Below are 15,728 nucleotides of genomic sequence, written 5' to 3' on the forward strand. Positions count from 1 at the left end.
ACTCTGCTGATTGAAAGTGTCATCAAATAGGAGAAAAGGTAAACAAAGAAAAATTGTGAATGAATGAATATGCCAAGTACTGCCAAAAATTAAAAAAATTGTATGACGGCTGATCGCTTGGCTTAACCTTATTCACTGAATCCTGATGTTTTACAATATCTGTCAATAAATTATTACACATTTCTTTGTAAACGGTAATCGATAGACGGCATTCATCGAAAAAAATCAAATGATAATGATTTTTCAGCCATGACTGATGGATGTGTACATGTGATACATACACCTTTGTTTATACCAATACTATTACAAAACTCTCTTTAAAAAATGGTAACGAAGAAAATGCGAACACATTCCGCTCAAAGTTCTTTGAATAAAATAATGCATTAAGCCTAGTACTGACATCGATAAAAAATGATGACGAAAAAAATGCGAACACATTCCGCAAAAGTTGTATTGAGTTCTATGAACAAAAAGGTAGCGGCATGTCGCCGCGTAAAACCTATTACTGACTTCGACTTTTCACACGAACAACCATGACAAAATTACCAGGTAGTGTATCGTAAACAGCTGCGTACAATTTTTTCTCGTGAAGTACACTATCTGTCAACGATTTTTGATTGCGTGTGTGTATTATAGTTAAGAACGAAAGCACACACAAACAACGAAAAATGGTGCGAACTAGTAACATACGCAAAATCAGAGTTGCACTAATCGGCGATTTTAACAGATAGTGCACTAAATATTTAGTTGTTGGGCAACTGCCACTGCCTGTAAATGCATATATCTTGGATTTTTCGCTGTGAATCATGGTACAATTAAGAGTCATTAGTACAACAACAAAACTCTACCCCAAAGAATCTACTTTGAGTGGCAAATGCCGAAAATTGAAATGTCAACGTGGTTTTAGAAAAAAAACTTTGTTCTACAACTTATCATCTTTAAATGTGATTTGTTTTTGTATTTTCATCATTATAACATTGTGGCTTATGTGTGGAATATAGGATCAAATAGAACATCCCCTCGAGATTTTGGAAAAAAGTCACAGATGTGTTTTCAAGCCTTTGACATTTAGATTTACTACAAAATTAAAACAAAAATAAAAATTGTACTCAGCTGTTCGTATTGTTAGTCTAATGAAAGAAACTCCAAAGTTAAATTGTTTTCACAACTTTATGATTTAATTAGTTCCTCACAACATTAACAATTGTAGTTATAGAAAACCCAGCTTTTGCTCACATTTTAGGTTATGTCATACGAAAATAACAAATACAAATGTGATAGCAAAGATGATGAATCGTATGTAAATTGCCAATTTTGACATACATGATGAATTGCAAAAGCGACATGTCATAAGACATGTACATAAAGTGTGATAGCACCTTTAACAACGTTAAAGTGCTATAACGTTACATATCGTGTTAACGTTACATGAAAACAACAGATTTGGTTGCCCTGAACGGGTTAATTAAATCACAGCTGACCATTCATTTGTTATGCAAACCCAATGTCAATTCCATTCTACATTTGGCAGAGGATTGGTTTTGTTGGCTATAATTAATTTATAAATTTTTAACTTAAAATGTCGTTGCTAAATGCTTTATCAAGGTGCATATAAATTATGATAAATATGAGGAGAATTTTTAAAAGTATTCTTCATTTAGATTAAGCTTGCAGACGACGACAGGTATAAAACAACCCTTGGCATTGGCATGGCTGCATACATCACCGGTGTTGTGTGCTGAACCACTTAAGAAAAAGAAAAAACTCGATCCACAAATTATCAAACAGCGTGAGGACAGACGTAAGAAGAAGCTGGAAAAGCAAATTCGGCGTCTAGAAAAGAACTCCAGGCAATTGAAGCCCGTTGAAGAATTGGAGGTGCCATTGACTTTGATAGATGAGCAACAGTAAGCATAGGCTTTGGTATAGGAGTAGTTAGTATAGTAATTCTTTATAATTGTGTTTATCCATTTTAGACAACGTTCGCGTAAACTATCTGCTCTAAGCGAAGCTGAACTTGAGAGAAGAGTTCAGTTGAACAAACAATGGTCAAGATATAAACATGAACAAAAAATTAACGATTTTCAAATAATCGATCGCTTAATGCGATGCCAAAGTAAAGCTTTGGATGAATTGCGCTTAGAATCGGAGGAGCTATACCAGGAGGCCATACAGCCGGATATGACCGTTTTACCAGTTAAGATGAAAGGTCCCGTGGCAACACCGCCCATTAAAGATTATGTTTCACCCGATGGTGAGTACATATTAGAAGCCAAGAAATGGGATATAGTGTAACTGGCAATGGATAAATCGTCTGCGATTTGTTATATATAGTTTATTATTGTATGTTCCCCTCAAGAAATAAACAGCTCTAACGTTTTATTGATTTATATATATATATGGTCGATATGATCCTTCTGTCTGTATAAACCATGACAACACTCGAACAACTAAAGCTAGCTCCACAAAATTTTGAACAAATACTTCTTATTGATGTCGGCATATCAAGCAGGTCTAGACAACATTCATGCAGACACGGTAAATGGCTACCGGGTGAATGTAGTCATTGGAGAACGACCGCTTCCCATTGGACCCGAAGAAATTGACCTCCCCCGGCAAACCGGAGTAGTTCTGGCTCAAAAACGTTCCGGCAGATGCAGCTGCCTCAACTCCTACAGAGCAAGGATTGATGCCGACGTGTAAGATGTATGTCCCGATTGTAACCAGGGTCCGCACGATACACGTCACCTGTTTAACTGCCCAGCCAGACCCACTCGACTCAGACCCAGATCCCCGTGGAAACACCCCATCTTAGTCGCAGAGCTCCTAGGTCTTGACACTCAACAGAATCAAGCAGACGAAAGATAGAAGACAACAAACTGCTACAACTACAACATTGATGTAGATCGGTCGGATATGTAAATAGGTCGCTAGCTCAAATATAAACTCCTGGGCCCTATGTGTGACCGGTGATTTCCGATGTCCTGAGAGAAAGATAATCGGGCGGATAATTCGTTTGAACCTTAAAAATCGACCGGATTGGATGGTTGCTGTTGTAATCACATTTTCATGTGGAGGTGGCGATCCTCGTCAAGCTGCTGTAGGTGAGCAAGCTCGTTCCTGTCCAAAGGACCGATTGCGGCTGGAACACGATGGCCATTGGTTATTTAAAGGCGCCAATAACTCGCCTTTTCATATCGAGGATCATAGGCGCTCAGTATATGTGTAAGAGCCGATGCCACCCGATCTCTCACTGAGACTCTCCACTCGATACCGCTGATTGTCCGCCACTGCAGACAGCTACTCCGTATGGAGCATTCCACTATCTGCAACCTGTGGACGCCCTGTAGCTAGCAGCAAAGCTTCTCGTGATAGCAAAGAACACCACATAGATCGGACCTCAGTGTACCAGCTTATGTGGTGCTCACAGCTATCCCGTGCCGGGCTGAATTGTAGGCGATACCTGCTATACTACAGAAGACGGGACCGTATGCCGTATGACAGGCGGATATACTATGGCGCCCTTGTTTAAATAACGTGTTGTTGGAGTACATACATTATTCTCTGGTTTGTATGAGGCCAGAATTATCAATGCTTCACCAGATGAGGGATCGATTAGGAAGATTGTAAGCAGGGGGACACACAGGTATGGTGTTTTATCCACTTTCTTGTGGCTATTGGCTATGAATAGGATACTTATGTACTTTGACGAGAGAGTGAAGGTGGTTGCCTATTTCTATGATGTTTTCATCATGACTGGCTGTCGTTTTCACTCTAACAGAGGGCGCTTAGGAAGCTGTTTAGATGCGCGTGGGCCAATGGGATCGGCATAAACCACAGAAAGACACAACTGTTGCTGGTTTATTGAGTTCCTAGAAGTTGTGGAGACATATAGACTTCTGGACGGGTGCACTGTCCTTCAATGAACTTTTTGTGACCCTCAGGGACTTGGATTCTCACAATATATCTGGACAGTCAGGCGGTGCTGAAGGCCCCTTGGTTCCATGTCATGTGTGGTCGAGGTTTGTCGGGAGGTGCAAGGAGCGTCGTAGGGGTGGATTGTCGCCGATATATAGCTGAGTTATAAAATCTTGTAACTTTTTGAAATCAACCTAAATATGGATAAAACTTACGCTATATTCTAAACACCAAATTTCTTTTTAGTGATTTAATTATCAATTGGTTGGTTTTATTTCTTTGTGAAATTCCGCCTTTGCGCCAAACTGCTGTAAATGCACAACGATCGCACAGCTAATACATGCACACTCTTCGGTTGTTAGTTTAGTTCAATTTATAATTGAATAATTTTTATAAACAAATAAATAAAAAAAAATAATGCCAAACAAGTTCAATCGATTGACTTGTTCCGAGACGAATTCATGAAGCAAAAAGTTTATATATGTATGTATGTATGTATATCATTGCGTGTATCGGTTAATTGTTGATTTTTGTTAGGAAGAAATTCCAAGTTCCAGCGAAGAGTGTCAATGCAGCTAGTTATTGTAACAAGAATCGAATGAATGATAAAATATCCAAGCATAGAGGGTTATGAAAGAGTAAGAGTTGAGAACGAATCAATGGGGATGCCTAAAATCACCATTACGAGGATGTGGAAGCTGCACCAGCTTTCGCTGCAGCCTGACGTTTCTTAACACCCCAATTGTATACACGAGCCATATTCACCTCGGTGGTGGTAATTTGATCCCTAAGGAAATAAAGCAATTGCCATTAGTTGGTGTCGTCGATTCCATCTAGAAAATAGTACCCACCTTAAGAAATCTTGATCATGCTCTACAGTTTTCAAGTTCGAAACCGCCGAGGTCATATTTTGTTTCAACAAAACTTCAGCCTCATCCAAGGGATATTCCAACATCACGCTAGCGCCCAACCATAAACAGACTGTTTTAGTGGGTGGCACCATGGTCTTGATGAAGACCTGGTCGCTTAGTAGAAATTGTGTTTCACGTTCTTCAGTCTCTTTGCGCAATACATCTATCATCTCCAAAGATCTCTCCAAATCGGGTATTTGAGATTTAAGCTTGCGTTTACGTGCTTCTAAATTGTAGGCCATAAATCTATATTTACTGTGTTGCTCGTCCAAACGTTGCAAGACTTTTTCGCAGTTTTCCTCATTTTCGGGCTGGCTCATAAAACTATCGATTTCCTCCTGTAGCAAGAAAAGAAAATAAGGACATTATTTTTGGTACATTCATTCATTCACACAAACGTATATATGTATATATTAATCATCAAGTCATTTGCCGAAACAAGACCACCCTGTTCTAGAGTTTGTAGGTTATGATAAACGGACAGCCGAGATATCTTAATTACTCACTAAAAATACTGCCTCAGGTATTCCAGCAAAGGACTTTTGATTTTCTGGTAATTTTGGCATTTCTACTGTATCCATGACTCCAGTCATTGTGTTTTAATTAATATTAAATGGAAATTTATCAAAAATATTCACAGCAGTTCGATAATGTAATGTTGTATATGCCCTCCAAGTTAGGGATTTGAAAGTCGACCGATTTCCGACTAATCGATTAATCGACTTTTTGTGGAAAACAGTCGAAGTCGACTTTAAGTGGATAAAGAAATCGAATATTCGACTTGTCGACTTTTACATTGCCTTTACGAATGAATGGCTGAATTCATGGCGAAACAATACACCTTGGGTAGAATTATTTAAAGCTTGTCTCATTTGTACAACAACATACTGGATTCACGGAGTAAGGTTAAGCCAAACGATCAGCTGACATACAATTTTTTTCTTAATTTTTGGTAGAACTTGGGTTTGAGGATATCAACTTGTTCTCTGTTTACATTCATTCTGTTTCCGTTTTCTTCTATATGATCATGGTACAATTACGAGTTTGGTGATTAGCACAATAACGAAACTCTACCCTCAACGAAACTACCTTGAGTGGCAAATGGCGTGAATTCAAATGTCAAAGTGGTTTTAGAAATAAACTTTGTTTACTAAAAATGTTTTTGTTCTTATTTTCTAAAAATGTGTTTTATCTTTATATCTTCATCATTATAACACTGTTTAGTTGCTTATGTGTGAAATATCGGATCAAATTGAACGTACTTTAGAAATAAATCACAGCAGTGTTACGAAGCCTTTGACTTTTAGGTTTACTGCAAAATCAACACAAAATAAAAAAGTGTACTCAGCTGTTCGCATGACCTCAGCTGGCGAGAACGAATTGTACTCAGCTGTTTGCTGTACACTACCTGGGAAAATATGTCTTGATGTAAACACTGTACACTACCTGGGAAAATATGTCTTGATGTACTATCAAACTGCCCGTCTGTTTTCAGCTGTTCGCGTGAATCCACCTTTATTAAACCATATTTACACTTGGAGCAAATCTAGATTTGTGACAAGATTTCGGAAGATTTCGGATTTCTTGAAGTGCACCATCAATGCCGAAAAGTTTTGGTTGTGTGTTTGCATAACCATAACACACAAACTATGAAAAAAGGCGCGATCTGGTGACATCTAGTGATTTTGAAATCAGGGTTGCACTAATCACTAATTTTGATAGGTAGTTGACTCAATTTTTTGTTGTTGGCCAACTGCTCCTATCTGTTAAATTTGCTTTGGTATTAAACCACATTAAATTGCGACATACATGATGAATTACTAAAGTGACATATCATCAGACAAGCACATATAGTGTGATAGCAGCATACGAAATCATACAACAAATCATTTATATAAGGTCCTTAGCATCGAACGAACGTGAATTTACAGACGTTGACGTTGGAGGTTCCAACTTATGTACAGTTATGTCAGTGTAGGTGTTTGGTGGCGCTTCGAAGGCATTTTTGTGTGAACGTTTTAAAAATCAAAAAATCCAAAACTCCAAGCTTCTGAACAAAGACCGAAAAATAAAATGTCGGAATCTGATGAAATTTTGACAAGTGATGAAGAGTCAAGCACTGAGAGGGAATTCGTAACCAGTGATGATGATAGTGATGTTGGTGGCAACGCGGTTCCCAGCAGAGACATGACTGTGGAAGATTCTGACATAAGTTCCGATCAGGATGAAAGTGTGGTGATACAGCGTAAGAAATCTTCCACAAGAAGGAAACGCGTGGTGATTGAATCCGATTCAGAATTGGAGGAAGAGGAAGAAGAACTGGAACGCCGAGCTCTTTCGCCACGCACTAGAATGAGCATTACTGGCATTAGGCCGGATGATCTTTCGAATGACTCCAGCGAAATAGAATATTCGGATGCCGAAGATGACGCTGAACAGAAGAAGGGGCTGAGTAATATCTCCGAAGTGTACACAGATCAAGATGATGACCATGAGGAGGCTTCCGAATCACGTGCTTCTTTGTTGCAGCAATCAGCTCAGGAAAGTAATGAAGCGGAAAACTCCTCAAAGGAGGAACAGCAAGAAACCTCCAATCGAACGAATATAACTCGTGATCATTCTTCTAGTACAGACAACAATTCGGAAATTGCCGAGTCTTCAAGTGATACTTATGACAGTCCATTGTCCAAGCCGGCGACTAGCCCCAAGGTAGAGGCTGCCAACTCACCTGCACTACCGGCCCGCTATAGCGTTCACTTTGAGAAAGGAATTGACGATAAGCTCTCTTCCACACTATACCAGCCAAGAGAGGTTATCACCGAAGTTAATTCTTCAGTGGACAGTGACATACAGATAATCGATAAACCCATAAAGCCCATAGAGCTTTCATCCGATGAGGATGATATTGCAAGTGAGAATAAGGAAAATATAACATCGCCCAATACGTCGCAAGCAGCTGCCAAAACTTCAAACCGATCTATGGGAAATCTGGTGCAGCCCAAAATCTCTGCGGCTCTCAACACTAAAACTGCCAACTCATTAAAAACTCCAATAAACAAAGCAAACATCCGTCGGGTATCACAGGAATATTTCGATAAAGAAATGAGAAAATTTGAAGAAATGCGATCCGAGTTGGAAAACGCCGAACACCTTTTGGAAAAGATATCGAAATCCCTGCCCGATGGAGGACGTCAATTGTCGTTGCGCATAGAACGCCTGCGCCAAGATGTGGCAATTAAATCAAAGTTCATTGCCCATTTGGACATTGAAGATAGGGCCGGTGCTAGTGGTCCAATGTATCCGCCAGATGATAAGGATTCACCCTCACAGAAGCTGCAGGATATACAAAAGCAACGAAAGGCTTTCTTTACAAATGCCAATGCTCCGAATTGGGATGACTTATCGGCGGCAGTGAACCAAATACAGCCGACCCATACAGGAAAGCAGGGTATGGCCACTTTCAATAATCAAAAGGTTTTGACAGTAGAGCGTCTGAAGGTAAGATTGCGTTGATGGACATTTTTGAATGCAATATTTCTTTGAATTTTCATGATGAGAGCCTTAGAACGGATATCTGATTGTGATATAGAGTTTCTAAATTGCATCTAAGCCAAATCATGGCAAGAGTTAATTTGCTATGATCTGACGATGTCTTTGGAAATTTGTATATCCCATGATTAGAAATCAATCACACACTCAATCTGAAGAAAAAGATTGCAACGATTTTGTAAAATGCTTTAAGAAATTTTGGTGACTAAATGTTTAACTATTTTCTAGGATCTTCATGGCTCCCTGGAGAGTTGTCCTGCGGAAGAAGTTTTGGCTGAGGATCCCAAAGGATTGAAAGTAAAGCTCATGGATCATCAAAAACACGCCTTGGCCTGGATGTTTTGGCGGGAGAGGCAAAAGCCTAGGGGAGGCATATTGGCCGATGACATGGGCTTGGGAAAAACACTTACCATGATTTCCTTGGTATTGGCCTGCAAAAACAAAGCCGAAGAAGACAATGACGATGATGATGACAAAGGTGAAAGCGAATCCGATGATGAAGATGAGAGAGAACAACAAACAAAATGGTCTTCCAAAGGAAGAAGAGATTGTAAGTATGTCAGGTATTTTTTTTTTGTAAATACAACCCCTTACATTTTGTTTATAGATTATCCTGGTGGCACCTTGGTGGTATGCCCTGCCAGTTTAATGCGCCAATGGGAGGAGGAAGCTAAAACCAAAGTTTCTCGTCATCGCCTCACTGTTTGTGTACATCATGGCAATAATCGCGACTCAAAACCCAAACATTTGCGCACCTACGATCTGGTTGTGACCACATATAACATTGTAGCCCGTGAACACAAGGTGCAAGGTGCCCTATTTGGCATTAAATGGAAACGCATCATACTGGATGAGGCCCATGTAGTGCGCAACCATAAGGCCCAATCATCGCTGGCCGTTTGTGAATTAAAGGGCAGGAATAGATGGACCCTCACCGGCACCCCCATACAAAACAAGGAAATGGATGTGTATGCTTTGCTGAAATTTCTACGTTGTTCCCCATTCGATGATTTTGCCCATTGGAAGAAATGGATTGATAAGAGTGCCGGTGGCCAGCAACGTCTTAACACCATCATGAAATCGTTGATGCTAAGGCGCACCAAAGCTCAGCTACAAGATCGCGGTGAATTGCAATGTTTGCCCAACAAATCGATCGAATTGATTGAGGTGGAGCTGGACAAAGAGGAAATGAATGTCTATCAAAAGATTATGATATTTTCGCGAACGCTTTTTGCCCAATTTCTGTTTCAACGTGCAGAACGTAACACGGATATGATGTATCGGGAACAAAGTTCACGGCCAACATTTATGCAAAGCAAAGATCCCAATGGGGCCTATTACAAAATGCATCAGAAATTCACGAAGCTCCATAAGGGTACAAAGGAGATTAAATCTCATGAAATTTTGGTGCTTCTTCTGAGATTACGGCAGATTTGTTGTCATCCAGGTTTAATTGATTCGGTGAGTAGTAGTTCCAATGTTTTGACACTGGAAAGTGAGAACATGTACAAGTATACCAAACCTAATCTTATACTGATGGCTATATATGAGAAACATTTTAAAGCCAAATGATTTAGGTCATCTTGTTGTTGTAGCTACACTTGCATGAGGAGGTAGCATCAATGTTACATACAGGTCTGTGCAAATAATTATTAATTGTCAACTTAATGCATAATCATAGGCGCCCCGGTAGCCGGGGCTAGCTTGGATTACTAATGCAGGGGTTGTGGGTTCGATTCCCGCCAGAAGTCTTGGTCTGTCGCTACTGTGGTATCACAATGGACTTAAAATTGTCTAAGTGAGTCTGTAAAGGACTAGTGGCCGTGGTTCTCATCGCTCCGCCTATGCCAAGACATCATGTTTCTGAATCTGTTTTATGGTCCTTATGTTGCACTTTTTCTCCATAGCAGTCCACCAATACTTATACTTAAGTTACAGTACTTTTAGTGTTCTAGCCATATATTCCGCTTGTCATAAACATGACATGAAAAGCTTTGCCCAGGATCACATCATAATAGTTTTTCTTTCTTTTTCTTTTTATTTCCAGATGTTGGAAGACGTCGACCAGCAAATAGATTCGGCCAGTGATGTTTCACAACCCGAAATTGATTTGCTGGAACAACTAAATAAATTGGCCATCAATGATAAAGACGACAGCAATGCCATGATGAGCCACAGCTTGAATAGTGATGAGGCGGAAACTTCAATGCGCCCTGAAGATCAGGTAATGGCGAAAGCATCGGCTCGTGTCCTGCAACGCACCAATCCCGTATTCAATTTGGATCAGCCCTCCACAAAAATGTTGAAAGTTCTACAAATACTCAAGGAGCGTGTCATTTCCTCGAGCGATAAAGCCATTGTTGTCTCGCAATGGACAAGTGTTTTGAATATTTTGAAGACACACATTGAACGAGAGAATGTGGCCACACTATCTCTAAATGGTTCGATACCGGTGAAAAATCGCCAAGAAATAGTAACCGAATTCAATAACGCCAATAGCAGAAAACGTATTTTACTCTTGTCCCTTACCGCCGGTGGTGTTGGTTTGAATTTAGTGGGTGCCAATCATTTGCTGCTCATCGATTTGCACTGGAATCCTCAGTTGGAGGCACAGGCCCAGGATCGTATTTATCGTGTGGGCCAAAAGAAGGATGTTATCATCTACAAATTCATGTGCAAAGACACTGTGGAAGAGCGCATAAAGGCATTGCAAGATCACAAATTGTCACTGGCCAATGGAATTCTGACCGGAGCTGGTGCCAGTGAGGGCAGCAAACTTACAATGGATGATCTGCGTGGCCTTTTTGGCATGTAGGCTATATTTCTATGTTTGCATTTATTCTATTGCGTATAGTTGGCATTCCATTTATTTATGCATGTTATATTTTTTTAATGTGAATTTGAATATGTTTTGTTTCTGTTTTCTGTGTAGATAGCAATCATTTTTTTCATACATAAAATACAAAACAATATTTTTATACATTTATAAATAATGTGTTATGTTTTAAAATATGAAGCCATCAACACAACATCCAAAAGATAGCCCCCACAGCGATCGGTTCTATGTACTGGAAAGACCTACCCGGCACGCTGAGAATTAGAGCTGGAGAAATATTGGTGGCATTATCGATATTTTATTTTTTGTCTGCACCTCGATTGATATTTTCATATCGATACTATCGGCAAAGTTAAATTTTTTGCAAAATTGAACAAAAATAAACCATCCGACACCGAATTAGAGTTGGCACTAATGATATTTTACTTTTCGTCTGAATATCGATTGATATTATTTATCCGATTGATACTATCGACAAAGTTAATTTGGAAAATTAAACCTTTTGTTTAATGAATGGATGAATGGAGAATCGATGAAGATGCTCCATCAAAGAAGTCTTTTGAAGGCAAACACGATGGTACACGCAAACCGTGCCGACCAAAAGCCCGATGAAAAGATCAAGTGGTGGGAGACACCTCAAAACTTTGTGTCAGAGATTTAACAATAAGCGCCTGAAACGATATTCTACGTTCGGCTAGTGGATCGAATGTTCTGTCATAGCCAATTAAAGTAAAGATGAAACTTACACTTATAAGGACGTAAAAATTGGCTATTTTGCCTCCCGTTTAAATAACTTTTCAATTTAAAAAAACATATTAATGCAGCAGGAGTAAAGAGCATAGAATCGTAGCAAAAAAATTTGAAAAAATTCTTTTTTAAACTTGTATCTCTGTGCAGCTTTCTTTTCGACATCAAAATCGATTATTCGACTTTTAACTCGTTGAAAGTTGATATTGACTTTTTTACCCAAAAACTCGACTAACCGATTAGTCGAAAGTGGACTTTGGGATCCCTATTCTACTCATAGAGCCGAAGATATAAGAATTTTGCACGGATATTCCCGACATTTGATACAGACTAGTTAATTACCCATCTGAACACCTATGTCATAGTCTATCAAAATCGATTCAGAATTAGATACCAACTAATTTACACTTATAGGGTGGGCTTGGGTATTTTATATTTAGCATTCAAAAAACTAAATGTAGATTTGAAATAGGTTAATTTCAGGGTTTGAAGCGAAAATAACTTTGAAAAAATTAATTTAAATTAATTAGTGGAAGTTATCACGAATCAACCTTACTATTGCTATACGAGGCTTAGTTAAGGAGATATGGCAATTTTAAATTTTGGAATAGAAAAAAATTAATTTTTTGGCCGATTTTCATAAATTTGTTGAATTTTTGGAAGTGATCACGAATTAATCTTACTTGTACTCTACGAAGCTTATTTAAGAAGATATGGCCATTTTAAATTTTGAAAAAGTTTTTGAATTTTTTGAAGTGATCACGAATTAATCTTACTTTTGCTCTACGAGGCTTAGTTAAGGAGATATGGCCATTTTAAGATTTGGAAGGGAAAAATTAATTTTTTGGCCGATTTTTTTAAATTTTTGAATTGTTGGAAGTGATCACGAATTAATCTTACTTTTGCTCTACGAGGCTTAGTTAAGGAGATATGGCCATTTTAAGTTTTGGAAGAGAAAAATTAATTTTTTGGCCGATTTTCATAATTTTTTGAATTTTTAGAAGTGATCACGAATTTATCTTACTTTTGCTCTACGAGGCTTAGTTAAGGAGATATGGCCATTTTAAGATTTGGAAGGGAAAAATTAATTTTTTGGCCGATTTTTTTAAATTTTTGAATTGTTGGAAGTGATCACGAATTAATCTTACTTTTGCTCTACGAGGCTTAGTTAAGGAGATATGGACATTTTAAGTTTTGGAAGAGAAAAATTACTTTTTTGGCCGATTTTCATAATTTTTTGAATTTTTGTAAGTGATCACGAATTTATCTTACTTTTGCTCTACGAGGCTTAGTTAAGGAGATATGGACATTTTAAGTTTTGGAAGGAAAAAATTAATTTTTTTGGCCGATTTTCATAAATTTTTTGAATCTTTGGAAGTGATCACGCATTAATCTTACTTTTGATCTACGAGTTTTAGTTAAGGAGATATGACCGTTTGAAGTTTTGGAAAAAAAAATTAATTTATTGGCCGATGTTCATACATTTTTTGAATATTTGGAAGTGATCACGAACTAATCTTACTTTTGCTCTACGAGGCTTAGTTAAGGAGATATGGCCATTTTAAGTTTTGGAAGGGAAAATTTTAATTTTTGGGCTTAGTAAAGGAGATATGGCCATTTTATGTTTTAGAAGGGAAAAATTAATTTTTTGGCCGATTTTCATAAATTTTTTGAATTTTTGGAAGTGATCACGAATTAATCTTACTTTTGCTCTACGAGGCTTAGTTAAGGAGATATGGCCATTTTAAGTTTTTGAAGGGAAAAATTTAATTTTTTACCTATTTACATACATAGCACAGTAGTTAAAGTCATAGCGAAACACGGCATGCAAAATATCAACAATATCGTGAATTGTACACTCTAGAGAATCAAGAAGTCAAGATCCGAGATCGGTATATATGACAACTGTATAAAAACATGAATCGATATGGCCTATTTACAATTCCAACCAACCTACACTAATAAGAAGTATTTTTGCAAAATTTCAACCACTTAGCTTTACTCTTTCGAAAGTTAGCGTATTTTCGACAGACTGACAGGCGGACGGACCTGGCCAGATCGACTTGAAATGTCATTACAATCAAAAATATATTAACCTAATGGGGCTTTAGACCAATATTTCGAGGAGTCACAAATATAATGACGAAATTAGTATAATCCCCTACAATGGTGGAGGATATAAAAATGTATAGCATTGAATAAGCACTAGTCCATATGAAAATAAGGGGTGACTATAAGAATCAATATATTCTCACAAATATTCTCTATTTATTCTGCACAATATTCTAAGTTTTTATTGTATGTATATATAACAAGTATTCAACATTTATTTGTAATAAAAAATATTACATTTGTAGTTTCTGTGTTTTATTTTAGTACTGCCTATAAAGCGCAAATTGCGCTGACAAGTACTGTGTAGGACTAAAATAAAACACAGCAAGTGCTGATTATATCATAAAAAACTACTCATAGGTTAAATTATACAGCGTTTATATTTTGGAAATGCCTATGTTTTAGGCGCATCACTCAGTGTTCAGTCTCCAGTTTGCAATATCCAGTTCCAATACACAGCATAGCTTTTCTAGGCGTTCTTCAAATGGTTGCGACGTTTTTGTATTAACTTTTTGTAGAAACTCATCAAATCATACTCTGATTGATCGTATTTATAATTATCGTTCGGACATAATTCAAACTTGGAACAGCTTTGGGGATTTTCACACCGTTGACAAATTCCGCAAGTGGTGCAAATTGCACCTTCTACACAAATATCGCCGTCATTGCATGGTTCATTTACGCCTATATAGCATATATGGCGGTTGGGACAATATAGCGGATTCTCATTGACAATGAAGTATCCATATTTGCAAAAGGGCTGGCGCAGAAGCTCATTGCGACCTGGACAACGTTCGTTGGGATTGGTGTCGTTCCAATCTGTTAAGCCTGTGACCAAAGTGCAATGCCACCAATATGATAATGTTATTAGCATTAAAAGGCTTAGAGGGCACTTGTGCTGCAAAGACTTGGAGCTGCGGTGATTCATGATTCCTTGCTTTTGTGTTCAACGTTAACCTCTTTGGATTACTGACCTTATTTGATAATGATTTGGGTCTTTTATACAAAAGACTGAGGCCAAGGATATAACTGAGGGTGAAATGGAAAATATCCCTTAATGAATTCACACTAACGTTGAGAGTTATTGACTTAATGAGGCTTATGGATATGGAATTAATGGATACATGTGGGCCGGCAATAAGATGCGTATTTTATCGTTAGTGATTTCATGGTCAGGATAGCATTGAATATTTCTCTAAATAAGAAATTAAAGATTTTTAGTGAAAACGGAAATATGGGAACATTGCGGAAAACAAAGACTTTCAGAATGTAGCGTTAAATGACTTGAGAACATAAGAGAACTTTTTCAGAATTAGCCGTCCTGGCATATTATCTTTTTGGCAACACTGGTTTAAACAGCTCACGTACGTTTCGTTTTCTGTTTCACTTTCAAAAATCTTCAGCTTAGTTTATAATTTAATCATTAATCGTCTTACTAACGAACAGTGCTTGCAAATTATTGAAAAAGCTACAGTTTGGTGCTGTTTATGGGCTGGTGGCACCATTGGACCGTACTTCTTCAAAGATGATGCAAATCGTAACGTAACTGTGTATGGTGGGCGCTATCGTCAGATGATATCCAACTTTTTTTGCCCAGAATGCAAGACCTTGACTTGCATGACATGTAGTTTCAACAAGACGGTGCCACATGCCAT

The 15,728-nt window shown here is 38.1% G+C and overlaps 3 protein-coding genes across 3 annotated transcripts; 2 read left to right on the forward strand and 1 right to left on the reverse strand.

Annotated features, from left to right (window-relative positions):
• Positions 1 to 1,496: 1,496 nt before the first annotated feature.
• LOC106081013 (large ribosomal subunit protein mL40) lies at positions 1,497 to 2,382 on the forward strand. The gene is made up of 3 exons (XM_013242684.2): positions 1,497 to 1,605; positions 1,662 to 1,907; positions 1,977 to 2,382. Exons 1-3 carry the CDS (start codon positions 1,580 to 1,582, stop codon positions 2,293 to 2,295), a joined length of 591 nt encoding a protein of 196 aa, XP_013098138.1. The 5' UTR covers positions 1,497 to 1,579; the 3' UTR covers positions 2,296 to 2,382.
• Positions 2,383 to 4,153: 1,771 nt separating this feature from the next.
• Positions 4,154 to 5,523, reverse strand: LOC106081012 (prefoldin subunit 3). Its single transcript, XM_013242683.2, has 3 exons — positions 5,336 to 5,523; positions 4,770 to 5,167; positions 4,154 to 4,705 (listed from the first exon to the last, which is right to left on the reverse strand). The coding sequence occupies exons 1-3, from the start codon at positions 5,420 to 5,422 to the stop codon at positions 4,600 to 4,602; spliced, it is 591 nt and encodes a 196-aa protein (XP_013098137.1). The 5' UTR covers positions 5,423 to 5,523; the 3' UTR covers positions 4,154 to 4,599.
• A 1,270-nt stretch (positions 5,524 to 6,793) lies between these two features.
• Positions 6,794 to 11,341, forward strand: LOC106081011 (transcription termination factor 2). Its single transcript, XM_013242682.2, has 4 exons — positions 6,794 to 8,327; positions 8,607 to 8,928; positions 8,986 to 9,839; positions 10,426 to 11,341. Exons 1-4 carry the CDS (start codon positions 6,903 to 6,905, stop codon positions 11,191 to 11,193), a joined length of 3,369 nt encoding a protein of 1,122 aa, XP_013098136.2. The 5' UTR covers positions 6,794 to 6,902; the 3' UTR covers positions 11,194 to 11,341.
• The last annotated feature ends 4,387 nt before the right edge of the window (positions 11,342 to 15,728 follow it).

Source organism: Stomoxys calcitrans, chromosome 2 (assembly GCF_963082655.1).
Source record: "Stomoxys calcitrans chromosome 2, idStoCalc2.1, whole genome shotgun sequence".
NCBI lineage: Eukaryota > Metazoa > Arthropoda > Insecta > Diptera > Muscidae > Stomoxys > Stomoxys calcitrans.

Excerpts from the sequence above, each read along its gene's own strand:
- LOC106081013 (XM_013242684.2), top strand. The coding sequence starts at position 1,580 with ATGTCGTTGCTAAATGCTTTATCAAG. Across the intron at positions 1,606-1,661 it reads TTGCTAAATGCTTTATCAAG|ATTAAGCTTGCAGACGACGA; the intron begins GTGCATATAAAT and ends TTCTTCATTTAG. Across the intron at positions 1,908-1,976 it reads ACTTTGATAGATGAGCAACA|ACAACGTTCGCGTAAACTAT; the intron begins GTAAGCATAGGC and ends TATCCATTTTAG.
- LOC106081012 (XM_013242683.2), bottom strand. The coding sequence starts at position 5,422 with ATGACTGGAGTCATGGATACAGTAGAAATGCCAAAATTACCAGAAAAT. Across the intron at positions 5,168-5,335 it reads TACCTGAGGCAGTATTTTTA|GAGGAAATCGATAGTTTTAT; the intron begins GTGAGTAATTAA and ends TTCTTGCTACAG. Across the intron at positions 4,706-4,769 it reads CATGATCAAGATTTCTTAAG|GGATCAAATTACCACCACCG; the intron begins GTGGGTACTATT and ends TTATTTCCTTAG.
- LOC106081011 (XM_013242682.2), top strand. The coding sequence starts at position 6,903 with ATGTCGGAATCTGATGAAATTTTGACAAGTGATGAAGAGTCAAGCACT. Across the intron at positions 8,328-8,606 it reads TGACAGTAGAGCGTCTGAAG|GATCTTCATGGCTCCCTGGA; the intron begins GTAAGATTGCGT and ends ACTATTTTCTAG. Across the intron at positions 9,840-10,425 it reads ATCCAGGTTTAATTGATTCG|ATGTTGGAAGACGTCGACCA; the intron begins GTGAGTAGTAGT and ends TTTTATTTCCAG.